Raw genomic sequence first — 24,113 nt, 5'->3', positions numbered from 1 at the left:
ATGCAATATAAGAAAAACAAGACTCCCAATAGTGAGATACCGTAAAAACATTTACACTTTATTAAAGAATAAAACTACTCGCAAATATACAATATTGTAATGCACATCAACTCAGCTCTTAGGATGAAACCAAAGTAAAAAGCAGCGATTCTTAGTGCTCAGAGACCGGAAGCTTCTGCCGGAAGTGTCGGTGTCTCACCCACAACCCAATATGTAATTTCCAGTAAGCCACTCGTGTCACATCAGGTTGCCGTACAGTCATGCTCCAGCGCATTTCATCCGTTCAAGTTTTTCCAGGGAATGGCTGAACAGCATGGCAGCCCAATATTTATAGTTTGGCATAAATAAAGGAACTTGCTCGTACCCTTAAAGCGGAGTTCCAGCCATTTACTCACCTGTCCAACGGTCCAGCGATGCGGCCGCCGGAAGCCTCGATCCTCTCCCACGGCGCCGGCATCACTGCTGTGGGCACCCGGCTGTTACAGTTTGCGGCTTCACAGCCGGGTGCCCACTGCGCATGCGCGAGTCGCGCTGCGCGCCGTGATTGGCCGGCAATCTTCTGGGACCTCTGACGTGTCCCAGAAGATTGCAGGGAGGGAGGGGGAGAGGAGAACTTCCGCTCAGGGCGCCGCGGCGCTCCGAGCGGAAGTGGGAGCGGGTACCTGTCAAAACTAGGTACCCGCTCCCCCCCCCCAAAAAATGACATGCCAAATGTGGCATGTCGGGGGGTCAGGACTCCCTAAAGCGGAAGTTCCACTTTTGGGTGGAACTCCGCTTTAAATTCAAACCAGTGAAGCTGCTCCCTTTAAAGTGAAAATACACTCTATAAGCAATATAAAAGAATAGATAGGTGCTTGCATAAATCTGCACAAAAACAATAATCATAAAAAGTTGAACACAAATGAAAATAAAATAAAAATAAAAAAAATCCAAAACATGCATTATGATTCTACCACCATGCATTTAGATCTTCTATGTGCCAATAAATGATCTTCCAATCGTGCCACCATAAATCACCAACCACTATGAAAAGTGTGCACTCCCCATGAATTCCTAAAGGTCAACAAGCGCATTGGGATAAATCCTCCAGATCGTTCAAACCATACATCAGTTTTTATCTCCTGTATCTTCAGTATTCACTCCAAAGACACCACAACATCAAACCAGAGAAGTACTATACCGGCTCTCCTCACTTAATGACCAAGTTCTGTTCCAGCGACCAGGTTGTTAAAGCCAAAAGTAATCAATATTATAAGCATTTTTCCCCCAAAAAGAAGTTCTGCTTTAAGGACCCATCCCCTGCTCCTCACTTTTGAGGAGCGGGGGAAACAGGTACCTGCTCCCACTTCCGTTTTAAAGCCGTGGCGCTCGGCAATGGAAGTTCTCCTCGCTCCCTCCCCCCTGCCGTCTTCTGGGATACTAAGAGGTCCCAGAAGACTGCATCCACCATTCAGAATGTGCAGCGTGACTTTTTGTAGCTGCTGACATTTTATTTTTTTTATAGGTGCCTGGAACTCCTCTTTAACTACTGTACTGTATTCTGAAAAAAAAAAAAGATATAAACACAAAACTCCAACTCAATAACATTGTTTTAATTTGCATAAGTACAGAACACAAAAATATCAACAAAAATCCTGTATTGTACAATACAATGCCCAGAAAGTAAAAGTGAGAGCTGGTCGAAAGTCTCAGCAGTTGTTATAGGTCGTTAAACAAGGAGAGTCTGTAGTGAACTATTTTATTGTGCCTAGTGTACAAAATAGCGAGGTATAGCACTTGTTTATGTGCCCAGACTTGTAAACAGAATAATATGCAATAAATATTCAGCACAAACATAAAAGCTAATAAACACTTATTTGCAAGCTGAACACTAAAAGGTCAAAACACAATACCTCAATAGAACATAATAAGCAAAACAGTGCAGCGCAAAAGATTAATAAAATATATTAATAAAAAATATAAAATTCAAAAAGTGTAATCATCCATCCACATAGATATGCCGCTGTGGGATAAAGTGCTCAGACGACTTGTGGGTGTCAGTGCGCCCAAACCCTTCTCCTCCAACACCACTAACTGCTCCCCTCCTACATAAGAACCTTAAGGTCTATCCGCACATTCCCAGGAATCAGGGGTTTTTCATTTCCTGATGGGGATTCCTCCCTGTATATAAGTAAATACGTTTAAAAAAAAAAAAAAAAAAAAGACATCTAGTGCTCCCTGTATAGTCACAACATTTATTTAAAAGCAGATAAGAAACTTGCCAGTACAGCACTTGTCACAAGTGCATAAAACAAGCGCTCAATACAGTAAGCCTACCTGAAAGATGGCCGCGGGTGATGTCATGCGCAACCAATGTAAACAGCCTTGCAATCAAACCAGCACCGCTGTAGCGCTTGGTGAACAGCATGTGTTCCCATAACCTAAAGTTTGGGCCAGACGTAATATTGCATCGGAGCAGGAAGTGATGACACCCATGGAGCGTCGACTAGTTTCACTGATTAACTGAAGATGCAATTAACAAAACTAGTCGAAGCTCCACATATGTCCTCTCTTTATTCTCTGATGTGACGTCACATCTGGCCCAAACTTCCCGTGGGTTGAAGTCTAGACACATAAACAAGTGGGTTCTATACTTTGCTATTTTATACACCTGGCACAATAAAATACTATACTATAGTACTTCTCTGGTTTGATATTGTGGTGTCTTTAAAATGAATATTGAAGATACAGGTTTGAAGAAAATAACTGATGTATGGAATAAACGATCTGAAGGATTTATCCTAATGCGCTTGTTGACCTTTAGTAATTTAGAGAGAGGTCACTGAATTAATGGTGAGTGGGCACTTTTCTGGTGGTGGAATCCCAACGCATGTTTTGTATTTTTTTTTTATTTCATTTTCATTTGGTTGACTTTTTTTTGAACCCTTCCATCACCAAAGTCCACTGTGAAAAAGGCACATAAACAATGTGGCTGCTCACACATACATAAGCAAGAGGGTAAACCAAAGTTAAAAGATTTGGGAACCCAGTTACCAAGCCTAATACAAACATTGATAAATATATACTCCATAAAAGCCCATTAAAATGGTTAACCACAAAAATGTAACCCATTAGCACTAATCCCGTGCATATGTAGCAATTGTTTATAACCGATTATTGTATATCCAAATAGGGGTTAAAATAAAATCGAGACATACAATCAACATTCTAAAAGGAACCCAAAAGATTTCATATACTATAGAATTAACCACCAAAAAAGACAGTAGATATTAATAATCACTAATAAAATAATTTGCCTATCTCAAGTCTGTTTGGGCTTAAGGATATTAACATATATATCCATTTAGTTTCCCTCCTGGGGAGGTTCCTAATCCTATTGGAATCTCTTTAGGAGGGATAAACTGTCTACCCCCTAAAACCCCAAACTTTTGGGGTATTTATTGTCAACCTGTCTTAAGTGCAAGCAGACACTATACCCAATGATATTTTCTACATGTTCAGCTTTTCGTTTTTACAAAGGTCTCTTCATGCGCCCAGTATATTGAAAGCCACGAGGGCCCTGTAAAAAATAACGGCGCTGTCAGTACCTGTAATAAAATAAATTTGTAGCAGAAACTGTGTACACCTTATTAATGGTCTGAGAATAAAAAGTCCTCAAATTACTTCTATTTGCGCTACAGTAACTACACCCTTTACATTACCATATGAGCAAAAACCTTTCCAATCCAGAAAGGTCATATCCTACTGAGGGGTTCTAATACCTTCCTAACAATCCTGTCCCCACAATTTGGGGCTTTTCTATCAATAGTTTCATATAGGGATGCACCGAAATGAAAATTCTGGGCCGAAACAGAAACCGAAAATTCCGGATGCCGTTGGCCGAAAACCGAAATCACCCCCCCAAAATGATTTTAAAATAGTTTTTTCTACACAGGTTTAGTTCCAGGGGGTAACTAAGTAGAGGGAAACAATGATGCACATCATAACACATGATATGTTGTCACTCACTGCTCCCCACAGATAGCAGGTTGACTCTGGTTCTGCTCCTGTCCTTTCTATCCGCAGCGGCCATACAGTAGAAGATGGAGGGAGGAGGTGGGTGGAGCCAGCGAGTCAGTAATGGGCACGGAGGACGACGAGGAAGATCCTCCTCTGCTCTGCATGCTGGGTCCTCTTCTCGGCCTCTCTTTACTCGGGACTGTGACGTCACTGGTTGCCAGGCGGCTGGCGATTCTAGCACAGGGCGGGCGAGGAGGTACAAACGGCGGGTCTCGGGAGCCAGCCGCGGCCGGTCACACACCATATAAGTTAAAGTTAAAGCTGCTGCTGTGGCGGCCATTAATTTTCAGCATATATGACACGTTTTCGGCCCAAATGGGTTAGGCCCATTTTTGGCCGGAAAATATCAGTTGCTGAAATTTCGGTGCACCACTAGTTTCATATCTTTTGGTAGCACTGGTCAAAGAACTTTGTTCATGAACAAAATAGGTCAATGCTTGTGGAAAATGGATTAGACTTGCCTAGATTGGGAATGGAAATCAGAAATAAACTCCTTTTGTTGGTCTTGTGTATTCCTAACTTCATGATCTCTATCTGGTAAGCTTGTCTATCTGAAATTAGAGATACACAACAAGATCAACAATGGAGTTGGTTTGTCTCAACCTTCTTAACTCTACATCTACAGAACAGCTTGTTCTGTTGAAAAAAAACAGCTGACTTACTGGCAAGATCACAAAGTGAAAATAAACGGGAAGATCACAAAGTGAAAATAAACGGATGAAAGCCTAAAAACTAGAAAGTAATCTAATGCCATCAAAAGAATTAGTAAGCTGCAATATAACAAATGTTTGCTTTTGGGTTTAATACTGCTTTATGTTTGACCTTGTACATAAGAGGTTAGTGGTTTAAATCTGGTAATAGCAGGGCTTTGGAAAGTATTTTCATCATAGTTTATAGCGCCAAATGGAAGTCTTTAATTGTATTCTCTGTTGGGTGTTCGACTCTAGGCACAGTTTTTACCAATAATGTAGAAATACATAAATAAACACAGCGCTGAAAACAGTGTAGATATAAATCTAGTGATATAAATAAATTATCTTAATAAAAACCAGTGATCAATAAATACGTGATCTAAATACAATTGACATGATAAATAGTCCAATCAAAAAGATGAATAAGTGTACAAATAACCAAAAATAAAAAAAAAAGTGTCCACTGTGAAAATTTCTTGTGCAAATGTTGAGTGATCCAAAGGTGCTCCCAAGTGAACATTAACCGATAATTTAGAATCCACAAGTGCCCTCTTCCCCACACGTGAGTCCACTTACCAGATTATGTGGACCCCTTGAGACCTTATAGTCCAGGGGTCTAAAAGGCTTAGGCAAGTGGATAGGGTTTTGGTGCCTTCAAGATGTCCTTCCCATATGGATATATAAACAAGAACAAAAGAACAGATGGTGCAGTACGTTCCAATAAAGTTTAATCAATCAAAAGATCTCCAGGAAATACACTTACAATATATAGGAGTATTAAAAGCTCATCATTATATAAAGATACATCAATAGATAATAAGATATCCCCGGCGTCTAGTGGAAGGCAGTCCTACCATCCTCCTCGCTGTAGATAGCGGCGTGCGTTCCAGCGCAACTTCCACTTGTGTTCCATCACACCGGAAGTGACGTGTTACGTTGGCTGTGATTGGACTATTTATCATTTCAATTGTATTTAGATCACGTATTTATTGATCACTGGTTTTTATTAACATAATTTATTTATATCTACACTGTTTTCAGCGCTGTGTTTATTTATGTATTTCTATTTGTTCACTTGGTGATGAGCTGCAGTATTTAGTTTTTATGTATAATTTTTACATATGCGCAGGGGGGAACTGTTCGGGTCTCTATTTTTTCCCAATAATGTGTTGCTGTCCTATTTCAAGGAAGTGAAAAGTGGTAGTGCACAAGAATACATTTTGTTATTCATTCTTGAAGAAAAAGATGCTCTATTACTTTACTCTGTAGTGGCACAGACGTGATGTGCTATGCTAAAGGCTTTATTCCTTCTACCTGTAGTGGTCAGCAAGTATGGAAATTGATTTGCTTGCCACTTTAGTATGTTTCAAAGTGCTATGGTTTGTTTTTATTCCTGTCCTTATTTGACAGTAAAGCCAAATGTTGTTTGTCATTTAATCTTGACAATGTGTGTTTTCTTCTATTCTAGCCAATGTGGGTTTATGATGAGGACAGTGGAATGAATTGCCGCGATATTACTTATGTACCGGGATTGTATAAAATATTTGATGAGATTCTTGGTAAGTTCTATATATATATATATCTATGAGGTTTATACCATAGATATACATTTTACTTCGAAGGATGTTTTCAGGGTTTTTTTTTTTTTCTTTTTTGCCTTTTATTATCTCGTAAAACAGATTTTCTCTTTCGTTCATCGACAGACACAGCGCTCCATAAATCATAACTACTGGGTTGTATTGCCTCCTACAGGAGTAGGAATAGGCAGAACAAAAAAACTGCACTGACTGCTATGGGGGGGGGGGGGGAATCTTCACTGTGGAAGACACCCGGCCAGGACCCCCAGGCCTGTTACTGGGCGGGCCTCACTAGGCCCCCGCCGGAAGTTGTTAGGCGCGCGCCGCCATTTTGTTGTGGTCTGGTGCCTTTTTTTGTAGTACGGGCCTCTGCAGCTAGGGTTGTCTCCTTCATTGAAGCCGGCGGCCATTTTCTTGGAGACTTGAGACGCTTAGACAGCGGGAACTCGAGGGGTGTTTCTTTTTCACACTGATCTGCGCTGTCCTGGACATGCTGCTCTCATGGTGTGGTAACTACATGGTGCTATTCTTGGCCTCATTAGTGCATTTACAGGGGGGTTCATGCCCTGAGGGGCTTTAGTGATTCCCTGATATATTTTGTGCACGGCGATCACCTCTTAAAGGCGTGGTACACGCCCCTGGGGGGGGGGGGGGGGGGCGGTGGTCTTGCTGGAACCTGTGGTGTTTCAGAGTTTTACTTGCAACAGGAGGCCATTATACCTGCCTGTAGGTGTCCCCTAATTAGCCCTTGTGGTGCAGGTTCCAGTGCTTCCATGTTCCCTGTCTGGTCTGTGTACGTGCACATATACTGCTGGGCCATGTATTCTAACATGGACTCCTCCTGTTTATCTGCGACCCCTGATGTATCCCGGGGGCCAGCATCTGAGGCAAGCAATGTTCACGGAAATGGGTAAGGTTATTGCAGCAGCTTTTTCTATGAAACGCCCTCGCCTGTCTCCTCTCAGACCTCAGATTCTGAGGCTGACATGGTCACTGGCGATGCAGACCCTCTCCTAGAGGATGCGTCCCTGCATTCAGATGCTTTTGATGCAGAAGTGGATACTTCTACATCCACTTTAGCACAGGAATAGGCCTTGGTGGATGCTTTAATATCCTCAGTGTGAGACCTCAACTCACCGCAGTGTGAGACCTCAACTCACCGCAACTCACGGATGCGATTTCTAAATCGCTAGGGGACTCAGTCTCCTTTGGATCCCTCAGAGCGAAAAAGTCGGCCAGGGTTTCTCCCTGTCCTGAAGTTTTATCCACCTTGGTGGAAGAACAATGGCGGCGACCTAGTCACACACCTGCGATTTCCAAACGTTTAGCCGGGCGCTCCCCGTTTGAGGAAGGGATCTTGCACAAATGGACGGTTTCCCCTCAGGTGTACCCCCAGTTATGTGGTATTTATATGGCCACGGTTTTACCAGTGGCAGTGTCCTCATCCTAATCTGATGTGACTGATAGACGTATTGAGGTCTTCTCTCGCCACCTGTATACGGTGGTGGGCTCTATTCTCAGGCCTGCCATGGCTACAATACTAGTCTCCCAGACTGTGTTTGTATGGGAGAAGGCTCTGAGAGAGGCACTGACGGCTATTCACGTGTCGTCAGCTACACTGGAACTTACTGATCTGTTATCGCAGACTCTGCAATTCGTATGTGATGCTCATCTGGATGTCCTCCAGCTTGCGGCTAGAGCATCGGTGGTTAGTGTGATATGGTTGAATTCTTGTTGTGGTCAGATCTCCCATACCAGCGTGATCGCCTCTTTGGTTCTGCCTTGGATGACTTGATCAAGTAGATCACTGGGGGTATGAGTCCTTTCCTTCCCCATTCCTATGAGCCGAAGGCCCCTCGCGTAAGCGGGGTCCTTCCTTTACTGTCCAGAAGCGCCTTTTTTGTGCGACCGGGTCGCAGCAATCAAAGCAGACATCGGGTGGTAAAGGCTCCGGGTAACGATGGGCTGGGACGCCGAAACCTTCCGCCCCCAGCAACCCCAGACGGGCCTCCTCCATCTGAAGGGGCGCCCCACCCGTTCTAGGGGTACGGGAACATCTCAGTTTCTTTCCGGAATCCATGGATTTCCCGGTTACTAGACAGGTGGGTTCACGAGGTGCTTCAGTCCGGGTACAGGATAAAGTTTTGTTCCCGTCCTCCGGACAGATTTTTTCCTTCCAATCTTTGGCTGCCCTCAGACGGTCTGGCTGGGTTGCAGAATGCAATTCGGGATTTGCTTACCCATTGAGGGATTGTCCCAGTCCCTCATATAGATCGCTTTAGAGGTTTTGATTCCTGCCTCTTTCCTGTTCCAAGGAAGGAGGGCAAATTGCGTCCAATCTTGGACCTCAAACTGTTGAACTGCTTGTATGCGTCCAGAAGTTTTGCATGGAATCCCTGTGCTCAGGGTGGCGTTCCTGCATCAGGGGGATCTGTTGGCCTTGATCGCTATCAAGGATGCCTATCTTCATGTCCCCGTTTGTCAGGCCCATCTACGGTTTCTCCGTTTTGCGGTGGGCTAGGTCCATTTTCTATTTATGGCATTGCCATTTGGGCTTGCCTCTGCTCCCTGGGTCTTCACCAAGGTGTTAGCCCCTATATTGGCTCTGCTTCGGCAGAGAGGGTTAGCACTCCTGGGTTATCTGGACGATCTCCTTCTCCGAGCAGAGTCGTCTGCGCAATTGGAGCGACATCTGGAGGTGACTATTCGCACTCTGCAGTAGTTTGTTTGCAATCTCAACCTTCAGAAATCTGCTTTGGTTCCAACGACCAGATTGGAGTACCTGGGAATGGTCCTGGCCTCGTCTATGAAGGTGTTTCTTCCTCCTACGGAGTTGCAGAAGTTGTTGGAGACGGTTCTGTCTGTGCTGGCTTGCGACCGGGTTTCCCTCCGATCCTCCATGCCAGTACTGGGCTTCATGGTGTCTTCCTTCAAAGCCGTGCCATTTGCTCAGGCCCACACGAGAATTCTTCAACAGGAGATCCTTGTCAAATGGGACAAGGACCCCGCACCCCTGGACAATCTGATTCCTTGAGCCAGAGCTCCAGGGACTCCCTGCATTGGTGGTTCAGTTCTCTGAACCTCCTTCACGGGGAGTCCTTTCTTCCCGTTCTGTGGACGGTGCTGGCAACGGATGCCTGTCAGGGTGCTGGGCACTCTGTCTGTCTGTCCAAGGTACTTGGACGATGGCGGACCCCAAACTTCCACTCAACGTTTTGGGACTGCGGCTATCAAGTTGAGCTTGATCCATTGGACGGACACTCTCTCAGGGTGTCCTGTCCGAGTCCAGTCGGATAATGTCATGGCTGTGGCATATGTCAATCATCGTGGGGGCACCAAGCGTGCCCTGAAGGCAGCCGAGATTCTGTGTTGGGCTGGGACTTCTGTTCCGGCCCTATCCGCCGTGTATATCCCCGGCGTAGACAACTGGCAAGCGGTCTTGTCTGCGTCGGCATACCCTGGTTCAGGGAGTGTGGTCTCTGCGTCCGCAAGTGTTTAACCAGTTGTGTCTCCGGTGGGAAACCCCGGATGTGGATCTGTTCGCCTCCAGGCAGAACAGAAAAGTTCCGTAGTCTGTGGCTTGGTTCAGGGGTCCTCTGGCCGTGGCCGCCCTGGTGGCTCCTTGGAGTCTTGACGGGCTCTTTTTTTATGCATTTCCTTCGTTGAACTGTTGCCTTGCCTGCTGCGCAAGATCGAGCTGGAGCTGTGATCCTGGTACGCCGACGTTATTCGGCTAAAAGTGACAGGTCTGTGGGCTCTTCCTCTGAGGGAAGATTTGTCGCAGGGTCCCATCTTCCGTCCTGCCTTGCGGTCGCTGGCTTTAACGGCTTGACTGTTGTGAGCTCGGTGTTGGACAGGGGTCTGTCTGCTTCGGTGATTCCTACCTTGCTTAAGGCTAGGAAATCTACTTCTAGGAAGGTCTGTCATTGTGCTTTGTTGGCGTACATTGCTTTGTGTGAGTCTTTACATCTACTTCACAGATCATTTGTTGTTGGTGAACTTCTGGCCTTCTTGCAGACTGGAGTGGACCAACGCTTGGCTTTGGGCACTCTTAGGTGTCTGCTCTCAGCTTTGGCTGTGTATTTCCAACATCCATTGGCCAATCATTTGTTGATTCGTACCTTTTCTACGGGGGGGGGGGGGGGTTGCCATTTAGCTCCCCCCCTGGAGGTTCCTGATGCCTCCTTGGGATCTTAATTTGGTTCTGTCGGTTTTTCTGCATCCTTTTGAGTACATTAGGCGCATTTCGCTACTTGACTTGTTGCAGAAGGTTGCCCTTTTGGTGGCTATCACCTCCTGCTTGGAGGGTGTCTGAACTGGCGGCATTGTCTTGCCGTTCCCCGTGTCTGGTGATACATGGGGATAGGGTGGTGTTACGACCTAATCCGTCGTTCCTACCTAAGGTAGTTTCTGACTTTCATTTGAATGAGGACTTAGTGCTCCCTTCACTCTGTCCGAAACCTTCACATCCGGTGGAAATTGCCTTGCTTTATTTGCATGTGGTTCGGGCAATACGGGTGTATCTTGAGGTTGCTGAGTCCTTTCGTGAGTCAGATTCTCTGTTTGTGGAAGGTTCCACCTTTCCCTGTCGCTGCTCACTCTACGCGGGCGTTAAGTGCCTTCTGGGCCTTCTGCCATCAAGCGTCAGTGCTGCAGGTTTGTACGGCAGCCACCTGGTTGTCGGTACACACATTCAGCATGCTTTGTAGAGTGGATGTGCTGACATTTGCAGATGCGTCTTTTGGCCGCAAGGTTTTGCGGGCCGCCGTGTAAGGAGTTATCTTCTTGTTATCCTCCTTTTTATGGTTTTGTTACATTTGAGCCACAGTTGTTTCTTGTTGGGCTCCATGTTTTATTGTTGGCTATATTGGCCATGGGAATTGCATTCCTTTTGGGTTTGTCCTTTTCCCACCCCTCAGTGGTAACTGCTTTTGGACGTCCCAATCGTCTAAGATTTAAAGCAGCAGCTACGTCTGTCGGTGGACGAAAGAGAAAATGTGATTTTTGTACTTACCGTAAAATCCTTTTCTCTTACGTCCTCCGACAGTCGCCGCCTCTTCATATTCGTCACATATGGGGTATTAGACTTTGCTCCGAAGGAGTAGCTAGGCAACAGAATATGTTAACAATAAAGCTTTAACATATCCCACCCTCAAGGGGTGGTCCCCTCAGTCAATACCCTCCTACTTCCTGCAACCATATCTCAGTTTTAATGTCTAGCTTGTCAGGAGTGGCTGGCTCTCTCTGTGCTGGGACTTTCTGTCCCAGACTCTTTCTTCTTTTTAATATTTTGTTTGAGTTTTCTCTCTATCTTTACTTAGCTGTTATTTTTGTCAGCATTAGTTAGTTCTTCGGACGAAGAGGGTCATGCGGCCTGGGTCTCGGGCTGATCCCCCTGGTCGCAGGTCGTGGGTCAGTGGCTTCCCAGTCTGCCATCGAGCGTTCAGCCAGGTAACGCTCCTGGCACAGTGAACGACCCATCCCTGTTCGGTGCAGGGATGATTGGTGAGGTGGCTACCTCACCGGACGCTGTGCGGTTTCTTAACCTCCATTGTGTGCGTCTTGAATTGCGACTCTCCCTGCCTCATGTGCAGCGGCTTGTTCGCCTGTGCGGGTTCCCCACGCCATGTGAGGTAAGTGTATTTATGTGGGGACCTGTCTGTCTGGGGGGGTCTCAGTCTGGGACTGTGTAACCTGCCTTTAATCACACTGCTTGTCTCCCTATCTCTCGGCTGCATGCTGTGGGCTGCAAGGGGGGGGGGAGCTGTATGACACTGTGTGTGTCAGGCTGGGCAGTGTGAGAAGCTGTGTGCTGTGGGGCACGTTTTTTCTTGGCATGTTTGGGCATATACAGCGATCGCTGCAGGCGATCTAACATGTATCCTTATATTGGGATGTAATGTGTGTGTTTTTATGCACTGTGGAGCGGCGTTTTCGGCGCCAAACGACGCCATTTTACCGGCGCCCGCTCCGGCAGCATGGTTTACATGCACGGCGGCCATTTTCTTGTAGCCTCCATAGGCTTACATAGAGCGCCCTGGCAGCATCACTTCCTCTTTCCAGGAACACCGATCGAGGCAGCAGCAGCAGCGGGGTCTCCTCAGGTTTTATCCTTCTGTTCTTGCTATCCATTGCCTGTATTCAGTTTGTATATTCCCTGTGGGGGTCTCATTGTGCCTGAGTGTGGTGCGGTGGGCTGCGCTTGCCGCGCTTGCTAAAAGGGGACAGTTAACCCTTGGTTGTCTGGCATTACAGGGGCAATGGATTCTCAGGAGGGCAAGTTTCCTACAGTATTGGTGGAAAGCCAGGGGACCGCTGTTTCCCCCCCAGGGGGGGATTTAGCCACTATTGTGGCTGGCCTTGCTGCTCAGGTGCAGATGCTGGTGGCTGCTCAATCTACTAAACGGCCCAGAGTTGCTCTGTCCTCTGATTCTGAGGGTGAAGGTGATGGGGCTGTTCTGGCAGGGACCTCCTTATCGGGGTCCCGCTCCTCTCTTGATCTAGTGGGGTCTGAGGTAGAGGCTGAAGTTGAGGGGGTTGATAATTCTCCCCCTGGCTCGCCTGAAGAGCTTGCAATCATGGATGAGTTGATTGCTTCCATTAAGCAGACGCTACGTTTGCAGGACGAAGTGTGTCCCCCCGCTGCCTTGGCGGCTTATGGGACGCAGAGGAAACGCAGGACGCCGCAGGTTTTTCCCTGCAATGCTGATTTTCAGCGCGCTGTTAAGGATCAATGGCGCGATCTGCGCAAGCCTTTTGCGGTACCAAGTAAATTTAAGCTGCGTTATCCTTTCTCGCCTGCCACTGATGAACGGTGGTGTGTGCCTCCGCCAGTGGATCATGCAATTGCGGTTTTGAACAAAGCCACTGCGATTCCTGCAGAGGGTTCCCCTGTTTTCCATGATGCCACGGATAGGAGACTGGAGTCTCTTGCCCGTCATACTTATTCTGTTACGGGTTCTATGCTTAAGGCTCTGTTTGCTTCTCTCATGGCGGCCCAGGCGATCGCAAGTTGGACGCAGATGCTTAGGCGCGTCCTAGTGGCCGATTCGGCCTCGGCGGCGACCCTGGATATGGTGGATCAGATCCACCAGGGTGTCATGTATCTGTGTGATGCGGACCTGGACCTGATTCCGTTGGCTGCACGTGTGCACAGCGTGGCGGTGTTGTCTCGCCGCCTGGTTTGGTTGAAATGTTGGTCGGTGGACCAATCTTCACGTAAGACCTTAGCCAATCTGCCTTATGATGGGTCTCGCCTTTTCGGGGAGTCCCTGGATGTGTTGATTAAGGGGATCACCGGGGGTAAGAGCACTCTCTTGCCCCATTTCCCCAAGGCTAAGGGGGCTTCTGGGAAGAAGCATGCTAATTTTCGGCCCCCTCAGGGGTCCTTTCGTGCCTTTCGGCCGCACTACAAGGGCAAACCATTCAAAGGCCAAGGCTCTCAGAAGAAGCCCTGGTCTGGGAAACAGAAGTCCGGCCAATCCGGACCTGCAGCCCATAACAGTTCGGCCTGAAGGGGCGCCCTCACCCAGTTTTGGGGTGTATCGGGACGCTTGCTCGGTTTTCTTCAGCCCTGGTTGGCCCGTGTGCGGGACAGATGGGTTCTGGAAATCGTTCGATCTGGTTACAAGATCGAGTTTCTCTCTCGGCCGGAGAGCAGATTTTTTCCCTCAAATCTTCAACTGTCTCCAGAGCGCCTGCGGGATCTGCACCTGGCGGTGCGGGACCTGAGGGCTCAGGGAGTGGTGGTTCCGGTGCCTCATCGGGACAGATTTCGGGGGTTTTATTCCAATCTGTTCACCGTGCCCAGGAAGGAGGGCAAGGTTCGTCCGATTCTGGACTTGAAGGCTCTGAACCGCTCTGTGCGGGTTCGCAAGTTCCGCATGGAATCCCTGCGCTCGGTGGTGGCTGCCCTCGTTCCGGGGGAATTCATGGCCTCCATCGATTTGAAGGATGCGTACCTTCACATCCCCATATTCGAGGGTCATCAGAGATACCTTCGATTTGCCATTGCGGAGGATCACTACCAGTTCGTGGCGTTGCCCTTTGGTCTCGCCTCGGCTCCGCGGGTCTTCACCAAGGTGCTTGCACCGGTTCTGGCATTATTGAGGGCCCAGGGCATTTCTGTCCTGGGGTATCTGGACGACATTCTGGTTCGGTCTGCGACCAGACAGGGTCTGGAGGAGGACCTGTCTGTCACAATGCAAACTCTGCAGGAGTTTGGTTGGACGATAAATGTTCCAAAGTCGACACTGAGTCCGTCGGTTCGTCTCCCCTATCTGGGAATGATACTGGACTCGGTGCAGGCGAAGGTCTTCCTGCCGGAAGACAAACTCAGGACTCTTCAGGAGGAAGTCAGGTCCCTCAGGGACGTTCCACACTCGTCTCTGCGGACGGGTATGAGGTGTCTGGGATTGATGGTCTCGACCTTCGAGGCGATTCCTTTCGCGCAGTTTCACACGCGGGGTCTCCAAGCGGAGATCCTGTCCAGGTGGGACGGGCGACCTCAATCTCTGGATCTTCAGATCTCGTTGAGTCATCGCACCAGGGAAAACCTTCTGTGGTGGCTCCAGTCCCCGTTGGTGTCCGGGGGCAAGTCGTTTCGTCCGATCTCGTGGACGGTAATCACCACGGATGCCAGCCTGTCGGGCTGGGGTGGTGTTCTGGGCGTTCTGTCCGCCCAGGGGACCTGGTCGGAGGGGGAGTCTTCCATCCCGATCAACATTCTGGAATTGCGTGCGATAAGGCTCTGTCTTCATCGCTGGACGGACCGGCTGCAGGGCTGCCCGGTTCGGGTGCAGACGGACAATGCCACGGCGGTGGCCTACATCAACCACCAAGGGGGCACCAGGAGTGCCCGAGCGGCTCGAGAAGTGGCCGACATTCTATCTTGGGCCGAGACTCATGTCCCGGCGATAACGGCGGTTCACATTCCGGGAGTGGAGAACTGGCAGGCGGACTATCTGAGTCGCCAGACCCTGGATCAGGGGGAATGGTCTCTCCACCCGGCTGTCTTCCAGATGTTGTGCGCGAAGTGGGGTCTTCCAGATGTGGACCTGTTCGCGTCTCGCCTCAACTACAAGGTGAAGAGGTTCGTGGCAAGGACGCGCGACCCTCGGGCAGACGCGTCGGACGCGTTAGTGGCCCCGTGGCATCAGTACAGGCTGATGTACGCGTTTCCACCGATTCAGTTGCTGTCCAGGTTCCTTCGCAGGTTACACTCGGAACGCAGCACGGTGATTCTTGTGGCACCGGACTGGCCTCGCCGGTCCTGGTATGCAGACCTCGTGAATCTGGCGGTCGACGCCCCTTGGCGTCTGCCTCTTCGAGACGATCTACTGTCTCAAGGACCGATTTACCATCCTGCTTTACAGTCGCTGGCTTTGACGGCCTGGCTGTTGAGACCGAGGTCCTGAAGGAGAAGGGTCTCTTTCCAGAGGTCGTTCATACTTTGATCAACGCGAGGAAGTCTTCCTCGGGGAAGGTTTATTACCGTACTTGGAAGGCCTATTTTGCCTGGTGTGAGTCCAGGGGGTTTTCACCCCGCACGTACTCGGTTTCCCGTGTGCTGTCTTTCCTTCAGACGGGTGTCGATCAGCGTTTGGCGCTGGCTACGATAAAGGGTCAGGTGTCTGCGCTGGCCGTTCTGTTTCAACGTCCCGTGGCTTCCAACTCCTTGGTTGGCACCTTTATTCAGGGTGTGCGGCATCTGGTTCCTCCTAGGAGGGATCCTTTGCCCCCTTGGGACTTGAATCTCGTTCTATCTGTGTTACAACGTGCTCCTTTTGAACAGATCAGGGAGATCTCGTTGTCTATGTTGTCCAAAAAGGTCGCCTTTTTGGTGGCGATCACTTCGGCTCGCAGAGTGTCGGAACTGGCGGCTTTGTCCTGCAAGTCTCCGTACCTGGTTGTTAATTTGGATAAGGTGGTCTTGCGACCTAATCCTTCTTTTCTGCCGAAACGAGTTTCGGAATTCCATCTTAACGAGGATATTGTTTTGCCTTCGTTGTGCACGAAGCCTAAACATCCAAAGGAGATGAGATTGCACTCTCTGGATGTTGTTCGGGCGATAAGGGTTCACCTTAAATCGACTGAGTCTTTTCGTAAGACGGACTCCTTGTTTGTTCTTCCAGAGGGTCCTCGGAAGGGCATGGCGGCTTCGGCCTCTACCATCGCCAAATGGATCAGGCAGACCATTGAACAGGCCTATGCCTTGCAGGGGAAGGTTCCCCCTGTGCCTGTGAAGGCGCACTCTACTAGATCTCTGAGTACGTCTTGGGCCTGCCGTCATGGGGCTTCTGTAGCCCAGGTGTGTAAGGCGGCGACTTGGTCGACCGTGCACACTTTCACAAAATTCTACAAAGTAGATGTTCAGGCATCGGCGGATGCTTCCTTTGGCCGCAAGGTTCTTAGTGCGGCTGTTCCCTAGGGTCCCTTGTTGGGGACTCCTGGCTGTTGGGATAGTTTTTTGTATCCCCTGGGTTTTTGTCTTTTCCTGGGTTGTTGCTCCTGTTGAGCACTTATTTTTGCTGTTGCCCAGCTGGTTTCCTTCCTTTGGTAAGGTTCCTTTCTTTGATGTGGAGACTGCGTTGCCTTTCGGCGCGGATGCGTTTCCCACCCCTCATGTTTGCACTGCTTTGGGACGTCCCCATATGTGACGAATATGAAGAGGCGGCGACTGTCGGAGGACGTAAGAGAAAACGGAATTTTTGTAAAATCTTACCTGTAAAATTCCTTTCTCTGAGTCCTCCGACAGTCGCCGCCCCCGCCCCTCTTTTGGGGTTTGAATGTATACTCTACTGCTATTCCACTAAAACTGAGATATGGTTGCAGGAAGTAGGAGGGTATTGACTGAGGGGACCACCCCTTGAGGGTGGGATATGTTAAAGCTTTATTGTTAACATATTCTGTTGCCTAGCTACTCCTTCGGAGCAAAGTCTAATACCCCATATGTGACGAATATGAAGAGGCGGCGACTGTCGGAGGACTCAGAGAAAGGAATTTTACAGGTAAGATTTTACAAAAATTCCGTTTTCTCTGAGTCCACCGACGGACGTAGCTCCCTCCCCTCTGTTTTTCTGAGGGTTTTTGGTTATTTTCCACTGCTTGCAACTAAACTGCAAATGCAGCCGTGAGGCTGAGGGTAATAGCCTAGGGGTACGCCCCTGGGCGTGTCAAAGTCTTTGGCTCTGCCTGGTCACTCCTGGTGGGAGGAGCTATTACCCAATCGTCTAAGATTTAAAGCAGCAGCTACGTCCGTCGGTGGACTCCGAGAAAAGGATTTTACGGTAAGTACAAAATCCCATTTTTTTCCCCCCGCTTTCCCTGTACTTTGCTTGGAAACATGCATATATGTAACAGCACCTGCATATGTTGTTACATGTGCTCTAGAAGACAATTTGCTTGTTAAAAAAATCCTTTTAACAAAACAAAGTATTAACATTTTTGTTATTACAAAACATATAGGCATTTTAGCAGTATTGTTTGACTGTCATAGATGATGCCAACTGTTAATGAACAGCATTGTGGTGCAACCATTATCTTATTTTGCCCTAAGCACTTTTTTTTTTTCATTTTGCAGTCAACGCAGCGGACAATAAGCAAAGAGATAAAAATATGAATTGCATAAAGATTTCTATTGATCCGTAAGTAAAGAATGTATTTTCCATTTAATTATAGTGGTTGGCGGTGTTGCATGCTGTGCTGACCTTCATGATTTTTCATAATGTGCTAAAAATCAAAGCGGATAAGCATCGTAAGTGGGGGTCTGTTCAGTGTTCTAAAAAATGTGTGTTTTTTTTGTGTGTTTATTGAAAGCAGGTTGTATGATCCCCGAAACATCCAGATTTCTTTAATTTCCTTTCTCATTTAAAGTTATGATTTTGGAAGGTGTGCACCTTTGTTAAAAAAAAATAACGAAATCTAAACTGACTACATAATGTGCATAATATATACCAGAGCAATCTGAATATAATTATCCATTGAGCACAGTTCATATCTGCTTTTTTTTTTTTTTTTTTTTTTTTTTAAGTCCAGTAGGTCCCCATGAATTTTTTTTTTCTTTCCTTTAGAGCAAGTGAGGATTATAATCCCTGTCAAATGTATTTTTTTTTTTTTCTACCTGTGTCCTATTGCAGAGATTCCCTTTCTGTTTTTGTTCCATAACTAAGAGGAAGTGAGATAAAATCCCTGCAAATTAAGGGAATTCCATTGGAAGATTTCCCCTCTTATACTTTTTTGGGGACACTCCAAAATGTGGGATTTTCTTTACTTTCAATTTTAATGATAATTAGGCCAAATAGGGGCACAGACAGCAATAAAAACAGGCAGGTGTTATATAATCCCTTTCCACTCTATCCAAAACTTAAAAAAATAGTTTTGCCTTTTAAGGCTTCATTCGTACTTCTGTTTGAGGTTCTGCATTGAGAGAAAATGGCACTCACTGCTTTTTTGGGTGTTTGTTTATCCAGAAAAATGCATCTGCCATAGAGATGAGTGTTGCTCAATATAAATTTGCCAAACACACACCACAACACATGAAAACGCAGAACTGGGATTTTAGCTTTAGTTTGGTTCATCTATTTTGCGCTCTTCATTGGGATGAAACACAAAGGTGTTAATAGGCACTTTCTGTGAAGAAGAAAAGCTTTTTGGGGGCATTTTTTTTTCTCCGCTTTATTTCATGGATTCCAATTGTAATAGAGACTTAACCCTTCCTGAATAGAGACTTAACCCTTCCTGAAACATGTATGACTGGTCTGCATGCAGCAGAGGCAATCTTTCTAATCTCTTCAGATATTCTCTTGACATCCACAAATATATTTACTGCATGCAGAAGGGTTGAGACAAACGCCATGATGCGGTAGATGTTGGCACTTGAAGGGGACAAATATTTCCTTTCTAGCCTCAATGTGCCTCTTGTAGGAACAATACAGGAACTCTCATATGAGGAAGAAAAGTACATCCTACAAAAGGGAGGAATTACAGAAAAGTATGGGTAATTAAAACTATGGCCACTGGGTGGCAGCAAAGCTAAACAACATAGGATATATACATAAATGCAATTGTACTGCTCAAATAACTATTGAAGGCAACACATTTGCTTTAAAGATCTGAACCAGTAGAGTTCAGCGAGAAGTGCCTATGCTGCAAAATCCCTTGTTTTTCTCTGTGTGAACTGTAACATCAGCCAGCAAGATGTTGAAGTGGTGAACATAGACACGTGTTTTAAGGATGCTGAGCATGGCATTTAACATTGCAGATTTTTCAATGGCAAAGATAGGGCAAACTTGCTGCTTTTCATAATTCTACAGATCTGTTTTTAATGCAATGTCTTATTTTTTGTATTGGACAAAAGTCTGATTTCTGCTTCTTATTCCAGTGACTCCAACATCATCAGCATTTGGAACAATGGTAAAGGTATCCCAGTAGTAGAACACAAGGTAGAAAAGGTCTATGTCCCAGCTCTGATTTTTGGCCAGCTATTGACCTCAAGTAACTATGATGATGAAGAAAAAAAAGTTACAGGCGAGTCCTTTTTCTTTTTTAGTCAAGCTACATGGGTTCTTGAACTGTGAATCTCTTTAGCATTTAAGCATTTAGCATTTACTGACTATGTTCTAAAATGTAGGAATTTTGAAATTCTGAGTTTTAATGATAAAGAGGAGGAAAACTTTGGATCTTCAGTTGATAACTTCTGTAATTTTGCAGCATCTAGAGATTCAGTTTGCAAAATATAAAAAGAAAATTGGCTTTGGACAAATTTGTTTGAACAATTACTTTGGGAAAAGTGTAAAATGTTCTTAAATAGATACTAACCTGATAAAATTTACTAATGGCTAACATAAAGGGGGCAGGTAATGAGCACTCGCATGATCTTCAGATGCTGTAAAATCTCTTCCTGTAAATTGCTGCAACATTTTGTTCTTGTGAATGCAGCTAAAGTCTATTTTGCGAGTTTAAATTGGTAGAACATTGCTAAAAAGTACATATGTTAGATGTGCATTTTTGTATTTTACACAAACCAAACTTTGTAGTATTAAATGAGGTTGTGTTTTTTTTGTTTTTTGTTTTTTTAGGAATTTGTTATATTTTTATACTACTCATGATCTACTTATATATTAATCATGATTCTGACATCCATTTTAGCCTTTCCATTTAAAAGGATGCAAAATGTCATCCAGCAAATTCCATAAGCTTTTTTTTTTTTTTTTTTTCAGGCGGTCGTAATGGCTACGGTGCTAAACTTTGCAATATTTTCAGTACAAAATTTACAGTGGAAACTGCTTGCAAGGAATACAAACACAGCTTTAAACAGGTATGGTTTCGTTGAAGAATGTGAGGTTTAGTTTGAAATGGGTGGGGGAGAATGTATATATGATGATGTGAATGACTATGGGATGCAAAAAAAATGTACAAATCAATGGTTTTCTGTTTTTCACAATAGACATGCTTTATTTTAAGAAGGGTTAATTGCCTCCTAAATCTAAGAAGCAGGTAAATAAAAAAAAGCTAGAAGACAGTGTCTAGTAATATGCCAAGCTGAAGGTATGAGTGGCTTAACCACTTCCCGACCAACCTATTGCAGTATGATGCAGAGTGGGCATTGTATGGACAGCCCGCTGCCAGCACCATGTTATCACTTTGACCAATCGCAACAGATCACATGACAATTGTTTACAATTGATGGCTTCCGGATTGCTAGCTGTGATTTGTCAGTGATCACATTGTATCGATAGGGCCTTTCACAACCAATCTGCACCATGTGGTTTAGCTTTGGCCAATCACAGCTAACAATACTCACTGAATTAATTAGGTTTATTCAGTAAAAATAGTTCCTTTATACCAGTGAAATTCATTGGTATAAGCAATCATAAAGTGTAAAAAAAAAAAAAAAATCCTGATCACTTCTCCAGAGTAGTACAATCTTAGGGCTCTTTCACACGGGCGGTCCGATCAGATCCGCCTGTCAGTTTTTTAGGCGGATCTGATCGGATCCTCCATGCAGCTCTATGGGGCAGCGGGTGTCAGCGGAGGTCACCTCCGCTGACACCCGCTGCCATCCGCATCCGATCCTGTGCTGAAATCTGGACGGATGGAAACCCTATTTTTCCATCCGTTCAGTAATCGGAGCGGATCTGATGAGAGCGGACAAGCGGTCCGCTCTCCTCCGATCCCCCATAGAGGGCAGCGGGTACTGAGGCACCTCCCTCTCCGCTCTGCAAGCGGAGACGGAGCTGTCATCCACCCGGCTCAGCGGGGATCGCGGATCGATCCCCGCTGAGCAACACGGATCCGCCTGCGGAGGCGGACCGTGTGAAAGAAGCCTTACTATGACCAGAGCAATACAGTGTTACAACTGTAAAAAGAAAAAAATGAACTTTTACATACTGTCACCAGTGAGCCTGCCAGTTATACGATGACGCTTTACTGCACTGGTGGCAGTATGTTAAAAAAAAAAAGTAGGCAGTATGTTAAAAAAAGTAATTTTCTTTTTTTTTTTAATTTCATTTACCAAAAGGTGTGACAAAAAAATTACAACTTCCAAAAAACGTGCCATCCCTCTTACTAAATACCCTTGGCTGTCTACTTTCCAAAAAAGGGTTATTTGGGGGAAATTTGTACTGTCCTGGCATTTTAGGGCCTCAAGAAGTGAGATGGACGTCAGTAGATCAGGATTGTTAGATTTTCAGATATATACCATAGTTTTATGGACTCTCCAACTTTCCTGCAGACTAAATAGTAAACACGGATTTGGGTTATTTTCACCAAAGAAATGTAGCAGAATACATTTTGGCCTAAATTAATGAAGACAGATTTGCAAAATGTTGTTATAACCAAAACAAAGAAATGGCATTTTCTCTAGCGTTTGATGGACACAGCTCCTGGTATTCTTAACCATTGGGTTATGCTGCCCCCTTCAGGAGTAGGACACTAGGCAGAGAAAAATTCTGGCTACCCCTATGGGCAGTCCCAGGAGGTATATTCCCTCTCTGCTGTAGCCACTCTAGTTTTTTTTTTCTACCTAGTCAGGAGTAAGGACCTAGTTCCTTGCTGGGATCTTTGGTCCTGGCAAATTTTCTTCTTTTTAGATAGAAATTTTTTCTCCTGGATTTTTCCTGTGAGATCTACAATCAACTGCCGGACTGGGCGACGGGCTGAATAATCTAGATGCAGTGGTCATCTCAGTCTGGCTAGTGAGCGCTCGCAGACCTCAGCGAGGTTTCATACGACTGGGTCTCGGCCAGAGTCGCAGTGTTCCTCCTGGCCGACAGCCCCCCATTTCAATGGAGAGGGGTTCTGTCTGGAGCGGTGCCCACCTGGTTCCTGGTATGGTAAGTAGCTGTCCCCTCTCTCCCCCTGAAGGGTTTTGGGGTGGGACAGTCAGACCCCCGGGTTCCCCTCCTTCCCGCAGCCACCCCCCTTCACATATGCTGGGGCTGTTTGGATGGTCTGGCCACTGTTCCTGGGATGGAGGCAGGGCGCTTACTAGCAATGAGGGCGTGCGCCGGCGGCGACTGGACAATCGACTTTGCGGAAGGGTTGTGCCAGGGCCCCCCATCTTGCCTGGATCTCTCCCTGAGGCCTGGTCTCCCTCCTGGTTTCCTGTATGCCTTTTGTTGTAGCCTGTGTATTCCTGTGTACACAGCGGCCATGTTTGTGTTGGGGTTTGCCATTGAAAATAGCGGCGGCCATGACAGTGGAGCCCTGTGGGTGGTGATTTCGGCAGTTGGAGCCACTCCTCATCCTCTGGTGCTGACTTCTGAATGATTTATCTTCCTAATTGCCACATGTGTAGTGCAATATCATGGTGGCTGCAGGCAATTTTTTCCTGTGGGTGGTGAGTCTGGTGGAATCCTCTCCCTCTCTGCTGAGGATCACTTGGTGCTTGTGCCTGCTGACCGGGTTGTGCGGCCAGCATGCTAGCAGTGTTTTTACACCTTTTGTGGGGTCCCCCTGGTGACTCATGGAGTCTTTGGAGCACATTTCCCCACCTTATACCCTCTCTGTGGCTGCGGAGCCCTCAGAGTCCCAGCCATCCGTCCATGCACTGACGGCGGTCCTTGAGTCCCTTGTGTCCCTGATGGAGGTGGCTTGCTGGCGACGGACTAGCAAAAAGCCCCCCCCCCAGCCTCATTTGTCTCATCAGATCCTGAATCTGATTCGGCTGCTGTGGACGTGAGTCACCCTGCTGGGTCTGCAACCACGTGTCTAGAATCCTCTGATAGTGAGGATGATTCCTCCACGTCAGCGACCGCGCACGAAAAGGTGCTGGTGGAAGCACTGATTGTATCTGTGCATGAGACCCTAAAAATGGAGGACGCAGCTGAAGCTGCGACGGAGGCACAGGTACCCTTTGGCGCTTTCAAGCCATCCAGAGCGGCAAAGGTGTTTCCTTTCCCTGCCTATTTTTAAAGAATTGTCCCCATGGGGTTCCTAAGCGCATTACCCCTATGAGGAATCCCTTCAAGAAGTGGAGTGTTCCACCGGTGGTGGACCCTCCGGTTTCCAGATTAAACAAGGCAACCATGATTCCGGTTGAAGATTCCCCCGGCCTTTAAGGATCCAGGAGGCTGTGGCCCACAATATGTACACTCTCTTGTTCGGCAATGAGGCCGGTATTCACCATTGCCCTACTGTTGCAAACTCTGACCTCGGACTAAGCTCTTACGCCGTGACCTCGAGGGGGAATACCCCCTTCCCCTTGCCTTTGCCGAGCTGGCGGACCAGCTGGTTCAGGGGCTGCAGTTTATCTGTGATGCCTCTTTGGATGCAGCTCCCCTGA

The 24,113-nt window shown here is 46.8% G+C and overlaps 1 protein-coding gene across 1 annotated transcript in view; it reads left to right on the top strand.

Annotated features, from left to right (window-relative positions):
• The window catches only part of TOP2B (DNA topoisomerase II beta), a 150,171-nt gene that overhangs the window by 29,760 nt on the left and 96,298 nt on the right, over window positions 1-24,113 (top strand). Inside the window, exons 3-6 of the mRNA XM_082257331.1 lie at window positions 6,220-6,310; window positions 17,910-17,973; window positions 19,710-19,855; window positions 20,548-20,645. Coding sequence (XP_082113457.1) covers window positions 6,220-6,310; window positions 17,910-17,973; window positions 19,710-19,855; window positions 20,548-20,645 — 399 coding nt within the window. The remainder of the gene's footprint in view (window positions 1-6,219; window positions 6,311-17,909; window positions 17,974-19,709; window positions 19,856-20,547; window positions 20,646-24,113) is intronic.

The sequence above is a fragment of the Pelophylax lessonae genome (assembly GCF_965119305.1).
Source record: "Pelophylax lessonae genome assembly, chromosome: 5".
In the NCBI taxonomy this organism is placed as follows: domain Eukaryota; kingdom Metazoa; phylum Chordata; class Amphibia; order Anura; family Ranidae; genus Pelophylax; species Pelophylax lessonae.
This window is presented reverse-complemented; position numbering and strand designations above follow the sequence as displayed.